This window comes from Panthera leo, chromosome B4, assembly GCF_018350215.1.
Source record: "Panthera leo isolate Ple1 chromosome B4, P.leo_Ple1_pat1.1, whole genome shotgun sequence".
Taxonomy (NCBI): Eukaryota; Metazoa; Chordata; class Mammalia; order Carnivora; family Felidae; genus Panthera; species Panthera leo.
In genome coordinates this window covers 83,183,615-83,198,820 of record NC_056685.1, presented here as the reverse complement: position 1 = coordinate 83,198,820, position 15,206 = coordinate 83,183,615, and the positions used below count along the sequence as shown (strand labels likewise).

General features: G+C 59.6%; 2 protein-coding genes and 1 long non-coding RNA gene across 7 annotated transcripts in view; 1 reads left to right on the top strand and 2 right to left on the bottom strand.

Moving 5' to 3' along the window:
* The window catches only part of LOC122224733, a 67,584-nt gene extending 67,109 nt beyond the window's left edge, over positions 1–475 (bottom strand). For all 4 annotated transcript variants that reach the window (XR_006204904.1, XR_006204903.1, XR_006204906.1 and 1 more), the window contains exon 1: positions 72–475. This is a non-coding gene — a long non-coding RNA (uncharacterized LOC122224733). The remainder of the gene's footprint in view (positions 1–71) is intronic.
* Positions 476–6,245: 5,770 nt separating this feature from the next.
* NDUFA4L2 (NDUFA4 mitochondrial complex associated like 2) lies at positions 6,246–8,761 on the top strand. Of its 2 annotated transcripts, XM_042946935.1 has the most exons (5): positions 6,246–6,589; positions 6,953–7,041; positions 7,869–7,929; positions 8,048–8,121; positions 8,393–8,761. In XM_042946935.1, the coding sequence occupies exons 1-4, from the start codon at positions 6,533–6,535 to the stop codon at positions 8,102–8,104; spliced, it is 264 nt and encodes an 87-aa protein (XP_042802869.1). In that variant the 5' UTR covers positions 6,246–6,532; the 3' UTR covers positions 8,105–8,121; positions 8,393–8,761. The 2 variants fall into 2 exon arrangements, with proteins under 2 accessions (XP_042802869.1, XP_042802868.1); XM_042946934.1 differs by having other exon boundaries at positions 6,257–6,589; positions 8,048–8,761.
* A 190-nt stretch (positions 8,762–8,951) lies between these two features.
* Positions 8,952–14,480, bottom strand: SHMT2 (serine hydroxymethyltransferase 2). The gene is made up of 12 exons (XM_042946933.1): positions 14,375–14,480; positions 13,190–13,387; positions 12,065–12,144; positions 11,699–11,899; positions 11,306–11,387; positions 11,047–11,169; positions 10,780–10,919; positions 10,269–10,434; positions 9,978–10,077; positions 9,735–9,890; positions 9,543–9,650; positions 8,952–9,424 (listed from the first exon to the last, which is right to left on the bottom strand). Exons 1-12 carry the CDS (start codon positions 14,405–14,407, stop codon positions 9,297–9,299), a joined length of 1,515 nt encoding a protein of 504 aa, XP_042802867.1. The 5' UTR covers positions 14,408–14,480; the 3' UTR covers positions 8,952–9,296.
* Between the last annotated feature and the right edge of the window lie 726 nt (positions 14,481–15,206).

Sequence of the window (15,206 nt, the reverse complement as noted above, 5' to 3'; positions counted from 1 at the left end):
TAACTGGGGGCTGAGGGGAGAAGGAGGAGAGGACCTACGAAGCGTTGGAGAATCCTCCCCAGCTGTCTCACCTCACTATCATCGGGTAACCCGACATCCACCTGGGCTGAGGCTGGTGGGAGGTGGGGAGACAGGTGCGTCCGCCAGGCGAGGCCTCTGTTGTCAGCGAAGAAAGGGGAGCCGGACTAGAGTCACCACCCCCCGCGTCCTGGCGGCTAGGAGAAAGATCTGGCTGCAGGGTAGGTCCCCCTACCTCTAGGCGAGTTAGCCGCGGGCAGCCCCCCTCACATTTCGGAACCTGGCTCAGTGCCGAGCTAGGCCGCCAGGGGGCGATGCAAGATCTTGGTTGGAGAGCAAGGGACTGGGCGGGGGAAGGGGGGCGGAAGGAGAGAACCTGAGACACCGTGCCGGAGACCCTGGGCCTGGGAGGGGGTGGGGTGCGTGCCGTCTCCATGACAACACTTCCTCAAGTCCTCTGGGAACCGAGCGAGCGAGGCCGGGGGGCCTAACCCCTCCCGCGCGGCCCCCGCCCCAGCCCTTTGCGACAGGTACCGAGTGAGAGGGCGCGGGGCAGACAGCAAACCGGCTCACGCGGGGACCACCCCCTGCGGCGCGCCGTATGCAAATGTTATTGTTTGCATATGCAAATATGCAAATGTGCCGGCCCCGGTCAGGGTGGCAGGTGGCGGGGAGCGGGAAGGTGTGGGGAAGGGAGCTGAAGGATACGAGGAGTTTGGGGACCTGGGAGCGGACCAGTGAGAGGCAGCCTGAGGTGGTCCCTGGAGTAGGGCAGGCCGAGGGTCTGGAGCTTGATGGCGGGTGGGGGAGGGTCAGCCCCGCCAGTCAGGAGATCCTCTTCTGCCCGTTGTCTGCCAGGCCTGAGGTTGGCACCGCCTAGCAAGGTTGGCAGCGGGAGCCCGGGCACCATCTGCTGCTGGCGGGGGGAGGGCAGAGGCTCAGCTGGGCTGGGGAAGAGAAGGGCCCGGGACGGACTCGCCCCCCTTCCTTCCAGAGTGGGGGTAGGGAAGCACATAGGAAAACTCAATGCAGAACCTGGTTCAGTTTCCTGTTCCCTTTGCCCTTGACTGTCCCGGACGCCTGGGGGCGGCAGCGGGGTCATAAAGAAAGACTCAGGCAGCCCCCCCCACCACCACCCCCCCGTAACCACGCTCGGGCTGGAATAAAAGCAGATCTCAGGCATCCGCCTCCACCACCACACACAGATCAAGCCTTTTGCCCCCATCCCTCCTCGGGATACGCCTACCAAGAAAGGCGTGGTGGAAGGGGGGGGGCGGGTTAGTCGGAGGTCCCGGTGCTGGGAGGCTAGGTCTCGGGTCGTATCTCTTTATCAAGAGATATGAGCGACTCAAACCTAGATCCCCCGAAATCCTCGAGAGGGCCCCCCCCCACAATGCTGAAGCAAAACCAATTTACTGGCTCATTGGGCGGCGATGCTGGTGTGGGGGTGCCGAGAAGCAGAGAGAGCTGCTGTTCTCCCCCCTCTACACTCGGGGGGCACCCCCTCCCCCGCCTCGTGGAGTCGGCAGCTGTCCCTAATTAGAGCGGCGGTTTAATTGGATTTATCAGCAGTTAATAGGAAATTAAGCAAAGGGCCCGAGAGAGGGAGGGCGGGAGAGGCGGGGAGGCCGGCTGTGCCAAGCTCGAAGGACGGGTTCTTGGGGTGCCAGGGGTGGGGACATAGGCCCAGTATCGCGACCCGAGCCCCCATGATCACACCCTCCCCCCAAGTATTTGCCCGCCGTTGAGCCCAGGCCTGCCAGCGGATAGTAGGACTCATATGAGGGAGGCAAAAGCGACAGCGACCCTCTGTAAGCCCACACACCCCTCACCCGGCAAACGGCCGCCTAGGTGATGGATGATGTTGCCACACGCAGCAAAGGTCATAAGTCTGGGCCAAGGAACGGACTGAATTGAAAACAGACCAGAGGAGGGGCCGGGTTACCAGGGTCCCGGACACAGCCCGCACCCTACTCCGCCGCAGTGCCCCCTGCTCTCGGCAAAGAAAATGCCCCTTACAGTGGGAAGATTGAGCAGTACCGGGGAATGAGGGGGAATACAGAGTGACCCTCTTTTCCACGCCTGCCTCGCGGCTGTGTGGGGCATCCTGGGAGTCCCTATGTCCTTCTGTTGCTCCCCCTCCTCTCCCCAAGTACTGGGGTTGGGACTGGCTGGATTGGCTGTCAGAGTGGCCCAAGGTGTGCACCACCCACCCTAGGGGCCAAGGAAGGAAACTAGCAGTCAGTCAAGCAGGGGAGCAGGGTCCACAGCCCCGGGCACTTCCTGTAACCAACACCTCATTATGTGGCTAGGCTAACAAGGCCTGCTCCTGGGACTCCAGCGACCTCTCTGCCATACTCTTCCATGGGAGGGCACAGACAGCAGCTCCTGTATATGTGTGGGTGGGAACCTCTGAACGTGTGGGGGTTGGTAGTGGTCTGTGTCCCTGGAGATTATGGGTGTTTATGCCTCTGGTGTGTGTGTGTGTGCACGCGCCTGTGACCCGAGCGTGTGAGGTGTGTATATCAGAGCACGAGGTGTAGCGTATGTTGTTGGTATGTGAGCCCCTGGTGTGTGTCCGTGGCCCTAAGTATGTATTTGTCAGTCTTGTCCCTGTTCTGCTCCCACTCAACCTCTATAATTTTTGTCTGGCTTAGCCCCTGGGTGTCTAGGTGTGCATACGTGCTCTGGCATGTCTGTGTGTCTGTGCGATCTTCACGCCTGGGTGTGCCCCGGTGTGGGCATTTCCGCGTGTCTCTGCCTGCAGGACTGTGTATGTGTGAAAATCAGGAAGAGCCACCGGTGAGTGTGTATTGCTCTGGCGTCTCCGCCTGCAGGTGTGTGTATCTCCGTGACAGTGCGTGGGCGTGTGCCTGGGTGTGAGCCGCGCGACAGTGTATTCGAATGACAGTGTGACGCACGCTCGCTCGTGTGTGTGTGTGTGTGTGTGTGTGTGTGTGTGTGCGCGCGCGCGCGCGCGCCTGGGTGAGTCTCCCACACCCGCCCCTTCCTCTCCCCATTTCTATTCCTCTCTCCTCTCCGGGCGGGCTTGGCTCCGCCGTCCGCATCATCTCCATCCATTATTGAAGAAACAGCCGCGTCCGCTCCAATCACATCAACACCCCCGCCCCCCTCCGTTCCGCTCGCCCCGCGGCCCCTCTGGGTGCTGGGGAGGGGGGAGCCGCGGCGCGGCGGGGGCGCCGGGCAGGAGCGGGCTCCTGACCCTGTGCCCCGAGCCGGGCCAGGCACCGGGACGCCGGGGTCCCCGGCGGAGAGCGCTTTGCATAAACAGATGGCGCGGGCGTCTTTGTCTCGCTCGTTCGCTCGCCGCGCGGCTCCCGGCTCCGCGGCTGTCTGGCTGATGCAATCATGATCATCTCTCGGAGCCTCGGGACCCGGCGCCCTTAATAGCGGCAGAGGGGGTCAGGGGCTCCGGGGCTCCCGAGCAGATGCTGGGCCCTGTGTCTTCCCTCCCCGGGCGCCCCTTCCACGCCCCACAGCTGCAGAGGGAAGACAGGAGGCCGCGCAGAGGTGACGGGCATGTGGAGGTGACCGGGAAGTGGACCCCGGGCAGTGCCCTGAGGTGTCCCCAGGCTGTCTCGTTGGACTGCTGCAGCCCCCCAGGGGCAGCAAGCCAGAGAATAGTAATAGAACTGGGGGATGGGAAAGGGGAGAAAGAGAGACAGAGACAGACAGGCATTTGTAAAGAGAGATGCAGAGGGTAGAGAGATGTAGAGGGAAGGAGAGACAAACACAGAGAGACACAGAAACAGATGCAGAAGGACAAAGCCTGGTAGAGAGAGCTGCGAAGGGAGAGACAGACAGACACAGCCAGAATGATAAGGAACAGAGAGACACAGACAGACATACACAGAGACAGACACAGAGAGACAGAGTTAGGGCCTGAAGAATAAAGAGCCAGAAAGAAGGGCAGTCAGAGACTGGGGTAGGCAGGGTCAGAAGGCAGAGGGCAGTCTTAGGGCAGGACCCCAGCATTGGGGTCTGGAGCGGACCAGCTGCGCAAGAGGGACCAGCCTGAACCCGTGGTGCCACCCATAGCTGGCGAGGTGGGAGATGGACCATTCCGTCTCCGCACCTGCCCCTGACCCCGCCTCACACCAGAAGAGGGGAGACTGCGGGACCCAGTGCCTTGGCGGCGGGAGTAGCAGGAGCCGCAGGCGGGACGTGGACGGACACTCCCGGCACTGACTTAACCTGCCCGAAAGCGGTGGGGCGCAGAGCCTGCGCGACCCGATAGGGGGCGCCCGAGGCACCTCCCCTGAGAGCTTGGGAGAAGCTCAACCTCCAGGGGGCGCCCCGCGCCCTTAACCCCAGCAGCCAGCTCGCTCCGCCCAGCCTAGCTGCTTTTGACAAGCGGTGCAGCCAGCCGGCGGATTAGTGTCCTGGCGCGATTTCGCGTTCAGAACCTGGTCCCCACGGGAACCCCGCAAGCCCCAGGCCACGCCTAATCCGCAGCTAATGACTTCTGCGGTTCCTCACCCGGCTCAATCAGCATGGCCTGAGTCCTTCTGATGGGAAAGTGCGGGAAGGTGGGGAGACAAGGGATCCGGAACTCACGGAGTTCTGAGTCCCAGCTCGGCCGCACAGATCACGATCCAGAAATGGGAGGGGGCTAAGAAGTAGGGTCTCAGACCAGGGTTCAGAGACTGGCACCAGAAACGGGTGCAGGGTCAAAGAGCCCTGGCAGGGCCAGAGCAGAAGCAATAATAAGGTAATAAGGCGCTTGGAAAGTGGAGGTGGAGGCCCACGGCAGGAGGAACAGCGGCGTGTCTAGGAAAGCGGCGGGGCAGAGAGTCCGGGACGCGCTAGACTCTGGTCACCAAAACTCGCAAGAAATGGTGCGGGAGCGTGGGTGAGGCCCCGAGAAGCAAAGGGGCGTGGCGCAGGGGCCGGACGTCCCTGTTGGCGTCCTGGCGCCCCAGCTGTGCCACACAGAGCCAGATGTACAGCCCAGATGTGCTGCCCCTGGAGATCGAGCTCCAGGATTGATTTTTAGTCCCGGAGACTGGAGGGCTGGGGGGCACGAGTGACAGGACACTCCACTCCCTGGCCCGGCCCTGGAGGTGCGGATGCTCTGGGAGGGCCAGGCTCTGTGCTGCTCCAGGTTCTGACATCCCGTCAGTCCCCCTCCTCCGCGCCCCCCCCCCCCCAACACACATCGCAGCGAGTCTCTGTCTCTTTGTTCTCGCCGTGTCTCTGACACTTTATCTCATTATCCGCCGGAGGGAGGCGGAGAGCCGGGGACCCCGCAGCCTAATTACAGCCGCGCTTGTCAGCGCAGGGGGCGGGGGAGGTATCAGCGCCGGGAAAGGGAGGGGGGCCCCAGGAAGGGTCGCTTCCTTCCCTGTACCCCACCCCCCAGAGGTGGGTGCACAACTCGCCCCTGTCCAGAGCCCTGGAGGGGAGAAGGGCTCTGGAGGGGAGAAGTCGGGGAGCTCTGCCGGATTTGGCTGCGGGGCGGGAGGGAGGAGGGTGGGAGGATGGAAGTTAGCTTGGCAGTGAGGAGAGGTGGTTAGGACTAGGCGCCTGGGTCCCTACGACCCCAATTCCCCAAAGACGGTGGCAGTGAGCTTTGCCACCCTAACAGCCTAGCAGATAGCTAAGTTGGCTGCAGAAAGGGAGGCTCTGAACTTCCATCTGTGTGTCTTGTTCTCTTTCCTCCTTCACCCATCTTTTCTGTCTCCCCTTGACTATTTCCCTCACCCCATTTTCTTCCTATCACAGCCAGAGCAGAGAGTGGACTCCTTGGGTGGCTCCGACTTGGCCCCTACTGGAGGTAGGCAGAGCAAGTCTATCAACCACCCCCCCCTCCAAACTTTGAAAACTGACTTATTCTATCCTGAGCAAGGTTTAAACACTCTCCTGGCCTCCAAACGCTATTCCAGGCCAACCACAACACAACTAGGAGAACTACCCAGAACTAGAGGAGGTGGGACTGCTTTAGTGCTGTGGGTCTGTCCGTCCCTCTCTTCCTCCCACTACACTGTGGAGGGAGACAGAACTAGGACCTTCGGGATCTGCTAGCTCTAGGAGTGTCAGAGAGGTGCTTCAGATGCCCTCACTGGCCCCTGGCCCCTCCTGCCCCACCCCCACCCCAGGAACACTCCACCCCCTGCCCTCCGCTTGCAAGTCTGCCTGACTCCCTGTCCCATGGTGAGTCCCTCTTCCCTCCTCCGGGTCCTCCCTCAGTCTCTTGGCCAAAGCCTGTGAAGTGTCTCTCTCAGACCAGCCCCAGGCCCCAGGGATGAGGGTGTCCTCTGCGCCAGGGTGCGGGCATCTGGAGGAGTGGAGGAGCAGAAAGCCCTCTGCTCCCCAAGAGTTCTCCCGCTCTGAGCCCGGAACTGCGGGAGGAAGAAGAGATGAGTGGGGGCGGGGTGAGTCTGCCGGAGCGGGCCGTGCCGGGCTGGGCTGACCCCTCCCCAGCCGGGGGCGGGACCCCAAGAGGAGTGAGGGAGCAGAGCCGCTGGGGAACATCTGACACAGGAGAGGCGATATGGCGGGAACGAGTGTCGGGGCCCGCTTCTACCGGCAGATCAAGAGACATCCCGCGGTGAGTTGGGTCCTCGGAGCCACTGTATCTAACTCCTAATTCTCTCGCTTCCCTGGCGGCCCCTAAATCTCCCTCTTGCCCGGTTCCCCCATTGCTCCTAAGCTTTTTCCAGCGTGCCCTCAATCTATCCCGGCAATGTGCCCCGTGTCTCTTGAATCCACCTCGGAGCGGCTCGCCGTGGGGTGAGGGAGACGAAGGCTGGAAATGTGGTGTGGAAGGTTCCAGGTCCCCTCTCCCAGAAGGGAGGGAGCGCCAGACCCGGGTGGGGGTGGGGACGGGTGCTGGCTGAGACGGTCGTTAAGAGGCGACTGGGACTGCGGGGAGTGGGGCTGACCCTGAAAGCTCTCTCCGTCTTCTCCGCAGCTCATCCCGATGATCGGCTTCATTGGTCTGGGAATGGGCAGCGCTGCGCTGTACTTGCTGAGACTCGCCCTGCGCAGCCCCGACGTCTGGTAAAGACCGGATTTGGGACGCGAGCAGGGGGCCTGGGTGCGGCAAGATAGGGTAGGAAGGCGAGGGCCTCTCGGGAACAGTGCGAATGGCCAGTCCCAGCAGGGATTCCCAGGCAGCGCACCTGCGTCCGCACCGCCAGGCAACTCCGGGCTGGAGCCCGCTCCTGGCCTGGGAGGCCCCGGCCTTCCCTCCCACCCACCCGACCACTCACTCCTCGGGGCCCCAGACTCGACCCGCTTTGGGCTGCGGAACCCGCACAGCTCCCGGCCCGGTTGCCATGGTGACGCGCTGGCCGGCGGGCGGCCTTTGGGTACCTCCACCTCCCCGCCTGAGTGCTGGGGGTGTGGCCGGGCAAGCTGCTAGGGGCGTCTTCGGGGCTAGGGTGGCACAGAGACTCAAAGCCCCACCAAAGGCAGCGGGGGTGGGGAGTAGGGGGCTCCTCAGGAGCACCTACAGCGTTATCGGTACTTGAGGCACATCACTGAAACCTCAGCCCTCTCAGGATCTCTGCCTGATTCCCACCGCTCTGCTCTGGGGGGTGGGGGGGGGTGGGTTGGTAACCTGGGGTGGCAAGGAGCAGAGGGGAGGCCCTTGGGCTGGGTTGTCAGTCCGTCACCTGGCCCCATACTGACAGTGGTGACAGCCTTCTTGTTTCACTCTTCAGCACCTGCTAACTTGCCCCCTCCGCTGTCAGTCTCTGGGACATGGGGCCCCCAGGGGAGGACGGGGGTGCTGAGGTGGGGGCAGAGACCCTGTGTGTCACCTTAGGCATCAGAGTCCCAGCTTCCAGAGAGAAAATTCTGACCATCCCCCTCCCTTTCTGTAGCTGGGACAGAAAGAACAACCCGGAGCCCTGGAACCGCCTGAGCCCCAATGACCAATACAAGGTATCTCCCGGTGGCTCTAGGGTTTCCCCTCCATCCATCCTCGGTCCCAGGACCACCCTCCCCACCCCAGGCCACAAAGGGAGGCCTGGGGCACTCACTGCCCCTTTCCCTCCTATAGTTTCTTGCAGTTTCCACCGACTATAAGAAGCTGAAGAAGGACCGGCCGGACTTTTGAGCTCGCTAGGATGCGAGGTAGAAGTAAACCACCGTCAGCCAGTCAGCCAGCCGACTCATTTCTTCCACTCTCTGCCCCCTGCCCCCAGGGCGCCACTCTAGCCACCCCGTCCAGCTGCTGCTTACACAGGCTTCGTTCCCACAGGAGGGGAGGCAGCTCCCCACCCCCTTCCCTTGCTCCCAGCAGCGGAAGCGCCTCTGACCCTCAGCTGGAATCCCACGAGGGGGAGGAGTTACACTGCGGGTTGACCCAAACGGCTCAAGCCAGCCCCTCTGCCCCCCTACCCAGCCCTTGCAGGGTGTGGCTCAGGCTACGTGTTGAGCGTGGCCAACGTGAGCCAAGAGCAAGCGGAGGCCTCTCGGTGCCAAGTGACGTGGCGGGCCCCACGTTAGCCCAGGCGCCCGGCGCCAGCGCAGGGGCGGCGCTGCCCTGGCTCGACCGGGCTCGTTGCCTGCCGCCCAGCGAGGCCTGCACGAGGCACCTCCTCGCTCCTCCTTGTGCCCAAGCCCGCTGCCTCCCGCGCCAACAGGCATCCCCTCCTGCCGCCTCGCACCTGGGCCTCCCCCTGCCATTCTGCCCCTCCCTTGCTCCCCTCGGTCCCCTGGGATCAAACAGAAGCAGCCGTGGGCAAAATACAATTTCATTTAACAAATTGAATTTGCTGCGCCTGCTAATCACGTCTGGTGTCGGCTCTGATCAGAGACAGAGAAAGGAGGCTGCAGCCCGGGGGGGGGGGGGGTGTCCTTGTGGTGGGGATGGTGGTGGTAGGAAAGGGAGGGACACATTGAGGGAGACAAGTCACTACCTGGCCCAGGGGACCCCTCCCACAGTGACAGGAGAGCTCAAAGCAGGTTAGCATTTTATTAGATTAAAAACAGAAAGGCGGCGCCTACCCACCCCTTCCTCTGGCTCACAAGGGCAACTCCCTCCTCTCCAAGTAAGAGCAAGGAGTCTAGAACACTGAGATAATGGAAGAGTTCAGGGCAGAAAGCCCCAGGCCTCCTCTTTCTAAGTCTTGTTACAAAAAGAAATCTTCTCAGCTACAAAGTCCAGAATATACCTGGCTCTTCCCCTAAGTGGGAGGCTTTCTCTCCCCTAGCAAAAAATTGAAAGATAGTCGTTCTCCTCCACTGGCCCAGGCAGACCGAAGGAGAATAAATTTCAGTCTATGGGCCTCCTCTCCCATGTGCCCTCAGCGCTCATCAAAACCAGGCATGGGGAAGGCCCTGGCAAACTGTTCCACCCGTTGCCGGAGGTCGGCCAGCCGATGACTGGTTTCCGTGTCCTTGAGCAGAAAGGATTTGAAATCCTGGAGTTTGGCTAGAGGGGGATAAGGAAAAAAGTCGTCAGAACTTCAGGGAAGGCAGTTAGATCAGCCAGGGGGAGGGACAGACAGGGAATGTAAACTGGCTAGCTAGGAAGGGTCTTGCCCACTCACCAGTTTTGCTCTTCACCTCCAAGCCGATGTTGACCCCTTCATCTATAAAGTCTACAACTCTCCGGAAGTCATCCTCACGGAACTGTCGAGATGTCAAGGCTGGGGCCCCTGGGAGAGAGGCAGAGGGGATGAGCACAGCCCAAGCCCACCTGGCAGCCATCCTTCCTTCCTTCCTCAAACCTCAGGTCTCACCAAGCCGCAGGCCCCCAGGTGTGATGGCACTTCGGTCTCCGGGACAGGTGTTCTTGTTGGCTGTGATGGATACAAGTTCCAGCACCCGCTCAGCCCGAGCTCCATCCAGGCCCTTGGGCCGCAGGTCCACCAGCACTAGGTGATTGTCGGTGCCACCTAAGGGGAAGGACGGTAGGCAGGGAGGGGTGAGTTCTAGGCCTCTGTCTGAGGCTGCAGAGGCTCTCACCCACCCCCCTGGCTCACCAGACACGAGCGAGTAGCCTCGCTCTAGCAGGGCATCGGCCATGGCCCGAGCATTCTTCAGAACCTGCAGGGCGTACTCCCGGAACGTGGGGGTGCAGGCCTGGAGACAAGACAGTAGCACCTGTGACTCCAAGCCATACCCCTTCGGCTCCACCTCCACCACAGTTGTGACCCCAACCCTGACCCCATCCGGGCACTTCCCTTCCATCAGCTGCAACTGAGTTAGCATGGAACAGGGTCTAAGCCTCCAGCCCAGGGCCCTCCCCACCCCACAACAGTAGGCTCCCCAACCTGCTTTAAGGCCACAGCCACTGCAGCAATGGCATGGTTGTGGGGCCCCCCCTGCAGGGACGGGAACACAGCAAAGTTGATTCGGTCCTCAAATGTGTAAGGGATCTCCCGGCCAGTCTTGGGGTCCACAGCCTGCATCCCCTTCCGGTAGAAGATGAGTCCTGACCTGTGTGGGAGGCAGGTGATCAGAATCTAAGTTAAAAAGAAAGGATAAGGGAGGAGAAAAGCAGAGGAAGCGGCCTGGCCTGGACCCACTGAGTTCTCAGTCTACCTCAGTTGGGCCAGCATGTAGAACTCCAGTAATCAAGGAGAGCAGCCCCTCACTCCCACCCCCGAATCCCCTAGTGGGGAATTGCCACCATGCGCACAAGGAGGAGAGTCATCACAGACTGGGCAAAAATCTTCAGGGTTTCAGATGGGAACGAATTCTTCTCAGATCCAGCCCAACAGTGCCCCTGGAATAGGGCGTGAAGGCAGAGAAGGGCAAGGCCTGACCTCAGGGGAGCCTGACCTGGCCCCTCGAAGGGTCTTGTGAGTGGTGGTGGTGACAACATCCGCGTGCTTGAAAGGTGAGGGGATCACCTTGGCAGCCACCAGGCCACTGATGTGGGCCATGTCTGCCAGGAGGTGTGCCTTGACCTCATCACACACCTGGGCAGGTACAGAGACAGGCCTTAGCCTGGGGAGGGCCCAGACAGGCCTCCCCAAGGCTGCCCCCCCCCTCCAAAATCCCCCCACCCGCCCTGGGAAGTGGCTGGTACTCCAGCCCTACACCAACCTCTCTCATGCGGGCGTAGTCAATGAGGCGAGCGTAGGCACTGGTACCAGCTATAATGAGCCGTGGTCGGAAAAGCCGAGCGGTCAGTGCCAGCTGGTCATAGTCGATGAGGCCAGTTTTGGGCTGGATGGACAAACAAAAAGCTGAAACCCTGAGACAGAAGCAGGGCAGCTCACTCTCCTCCTTGACCCTAAAGGCTGCCCAGGACTCCAGCCCCTCACTTTCCCCAGGAGAGGGCCACCAGGGCCCTAGCACTCACATTTAACTTATAGGGCATAGACTCAAAGAAAATGGATGTGGCCGAGATCCGCTTGACATCAGACATGTAGCCGTGAGTAAGACTGGAAAGGGACGACAGTGATAAGACAGCTTCAGAAACGAGTAACTTCCAGACTTAACCACTGCCTTCCTGCCCAGCTCCAAAGGCCTCTGTCCCTGGAACACTGCTCCTAGTATGTGCAACCCTCACTGCTCAGTCCATTCCATGGTGAGCACCGGTTACCGGGATCTTCTCTTCCTCATCCATTGACTTGCAGGGCAGGGAGAAGCCTGCATGTGCCACCTGTGTGGCACACACTAGGTGTTCAATAAAAACTCCTTTCTCATGCCCATCCTGCCCACCACGCCCAGCACTCACTGCATCCATACTCACTGGCCCCCATCAGGCAAGTCCAGCCCCATGATTCGGTCATGAGGCTGCAGAAGGGCTGTATAGGCCGCCAGATTAGCCGGAGAGCCTGAGTATGGCTGGACATTGACTCCCCACTGTGCAGGATCCAGGTCAAAGGCTTCCAAGGCCCGGCGCTGACACAGCAGCTCAATTTCATCCACTACCTCTGCTCCTCCATAATATCTGCCATGAGATGGGGGGTATATCAGGGCACCCAGAAAGGGTTCCACCATCCCCCTCAACCAGCAGCAAAGGGCTGGGAAGGCCACTCCTCTAGACACGCTGGGAGGGTAACTGGGAGCACCGTCCCTGAGGCTGCCCTCCAGCCCTCTGGTACCTAGGCCTCACCTCTTGCCAGGATAACCCTCCGAGTACTTGTTGTTCAGACAGGACCCCAAGGCCTCCAGCGCAGCTCGGCTGCAGAAGTTCTGGGGTGAGGGGGAGTGGGGGGGATTGTCACAGAAGGTATTGAGCCCCTTTCCCTGGAGCCCCCCACAGCCCCACCCTGTCAGAGCCCTGGGCAGCAGGGAGGAGCCAGGCCCTACAGAAACCTCTATTCATTCAGTGTTCCTTGTCAGACCTGAAGAAAGGCCAGAGGAAGCATCCTGAAAAACCCAGCTGCTGTGGTAGGTGTCCCCAGCAGGGCCACCTGTCCATTCGAACCTGTGCTTCTAGGGTCCTCTTTCCTCTTGGGAAGGGGAAGGGACCAGACTAAAGTACAGGGGCCCCGGAAGGCTTTGGAAGCTCTCTAATGTCCCCATCCCACAATCCAGATTGCTCTGCCTTTTCTTCAGAGCACAGTAAGAAGACAAGGAGGGGCACCTGGGTGGCTCAGTCAATTAAGCATCTGACTCTTGATTTCAGCTCAGGTCATGACCTCACAGTTTGTGGGATCGAGTCCCTCTTCAGGCTCCGAGCTGGGAGATGGGCGTGAAGCCTGCTTGCGATTCTTTCTCCCACCCTCTCTCTGCCCCCTCCCGCTTGCACAGGGGCTCGCACTTTCTCTCTCTCAAAATAAATAGACTTAAAAGAAGAAGAAGATGGGGCACCTGGGTGGCTCAGTCCGTTAAGCATGTGACTCTTGATTTTGGCTCAGGTCGTGCTCTCACTTTTGTGAGTTTGAACGCCACATCAGGCTGTGCACTGACAGCACGGGGCTCCCTTGGGATTCTCTGTCTCCCTCTCTGTCTGCTCCTCCCCTGCTCTGCGCTCTCTCTCTCTCTCAAAATAAATAAATAAATAAATAAATAAATAAATAAATAAATAAATAAATAAATAAATATTTTTATTTTTTTTCCTCCCGCCCCCCAATAAATAAACATTTTTAAAATGGAGGAGGAGGATACAAGGAGATAAGGCCCAGCAGGAAGGCCCAGAGTCTGAAAGGTACATCTGTAGAAACAACAGTAAGATGATCTGTTACTTCCTGCACCCATTGTGGCCCATGTCTTGGTCCCTCTCCCCAGACCCCACCTCTGAGGCAATGAGCTCCAGGCCACGACACTGCCTGTCCTTCTCTCTCTGCAGCAGCTCCCACATCTCAGGGTCACTGTCTGACAGACTCTCTTGGCCTGTCCAGCCCCTGGTTGCTTCTCCAGTCTGGGTCTGGGCCACCTCACTGTGTTGGCACCGTATGGCCATCCTGCCCAGATGACCCCATCTCTGCAGAGGCTAGGAGAGGAAAAACCAGGATCAAATAAAAAGCATCCACATAGTCTCCCAACAACCCTCAGCCATGCTTATCAGGCTTTCTGGCTCCAAACCTAGCAGCCAGTTGTCCAAACAGCCTTTTCCAATTCTCGTCACCCCCACCTCCTCCTTCCAAAGCCAGTTCTAGAGCCAAGGTTGGGGTCAATGTCCAGGGGGTGGTTCTGAGTCGGTCCATTCACCTCACCTCGGAATTTCCCTCCACCTCGACCCACGAATCACTCTGCAAAGCCACGGGGCAAAGTCTGCCCTCTGGAAGCCTATGTCTTTGGAATTCAGGGGCAGTCCACTGGGGTTCCAGAACCTCCTCAACCCACAAGCACAAAAGGGTGTTCCCCTAGGGCCTCCATGGCACTCGGGGAGAGGAGGCTGAGTTGGAACGGGTTCAGGCAATAGGCTGCAGAAGTGGTTTCCAGAGCAATGGAAGTGGCAGAGTAGACCTTTAGCAGTCTCTGGGAAAAGGGGGACCGGTGGAGAGCCTGCCTGCAGGGAAGCCAAAACCCACATCCTGTCCTGTGCTCCCCACTTTCCCACCTCCTTCCAGCCCATAGAGCTGAGGGACCCCTGATGTAAGCAGTGGGGCCAGGTTGCATCATCTGCATGGCTCAGAGCTGGCAGGAAAGACTCAGCTCGCCGTCCAGGCCAGGAACCCCACTCGTCCGCCAGGGTCCACGGGGCATCTGGTGCGGTTCTCTCCCCTAATGCCACGTGAAATGGGCGGTCGCAGGCCCTGGGGCGTCTGGTTGCGGGAATGAGGAGGGGCCCCAGTTACGCCGCGGGCACTGGGGGTGAGGAGTTCTCAAGGATTCCCTAGTTGCACGTCCGCTCCCCGAGGACTAAAACCACGTGCGTGGAAAAGCCAGGAGAACCCCAGAGTTCGTGAAAGGGAACTAGGGTAGGAAGGAAGCTTGCTTTCTATTGGTCACCCAATCTCCGAAGCCCCATTCTTACCCGAGTCGCCCAGAGCAAAGAGAAGGGCAGCATCGTAACCGGAGGTCGCAGGAGGTCCAGCCACCAACTCTGGCTGGGGGAAGCAAAGGGTAGGAAGACGACAGATTTTAGAGCGCATGCGCGAGAACGGCCCGGGAAGCCACCGAATTAAGGGGAGAGATCTACGCATGCGTGAGACCTTTACGGTCTCTTGGGAATTGTAGTTTTTACCCACTTCCTCCGCTTCAGTTACCCATGTGTAGCCCATGGTCAGAGGCTCTCGCCTGAAAGAAAAGAGATCCAGTGCCGCCCCACCTCCTCACTGTCCTGAAGCGTGTGTGTGTGTGTGTGTGTGTGTGTGTGTGTGTGTGTGTGTGTGTGTGTGTGTGTGTGTGTTTTATCCTGTCCTCCAGACAACAACCATTTATTGGGTGCCTACTGAATACCTACTTAGCGTTATTAGGCTCTTTGGGAATATAAAGACTCCTATTCGAGCTAGAGAGCACTGGGAAGCACCCTGGTTTGGAACGATGAGAGACCTGAGTTCAAGTTCCAGTTCTTGGGCTAACTAGCAAATTAGTCTCTCTGGGCCTCAGTTTCCTCACTTGCAATAAAAAAAATAACATGTAGTGAGGATTAAATGAGACTTTGTGTGTAAACATGCTCTGGGATGAATCACCCTCCCCTCATCCTCTGACCTGCCTCCTCCATGGTATCTCCTTCTCCCAGGACATTCTGGAACTGAGTGAGGTGCCCCCTCCTGTTGTTGCATTTGTTGAATTTGGTATCTGTTCACCTCTTGTTGCTCCAGCACTCAGTGAGCCCTCTTTATTTCCCTGGGGCTAAAGATCCT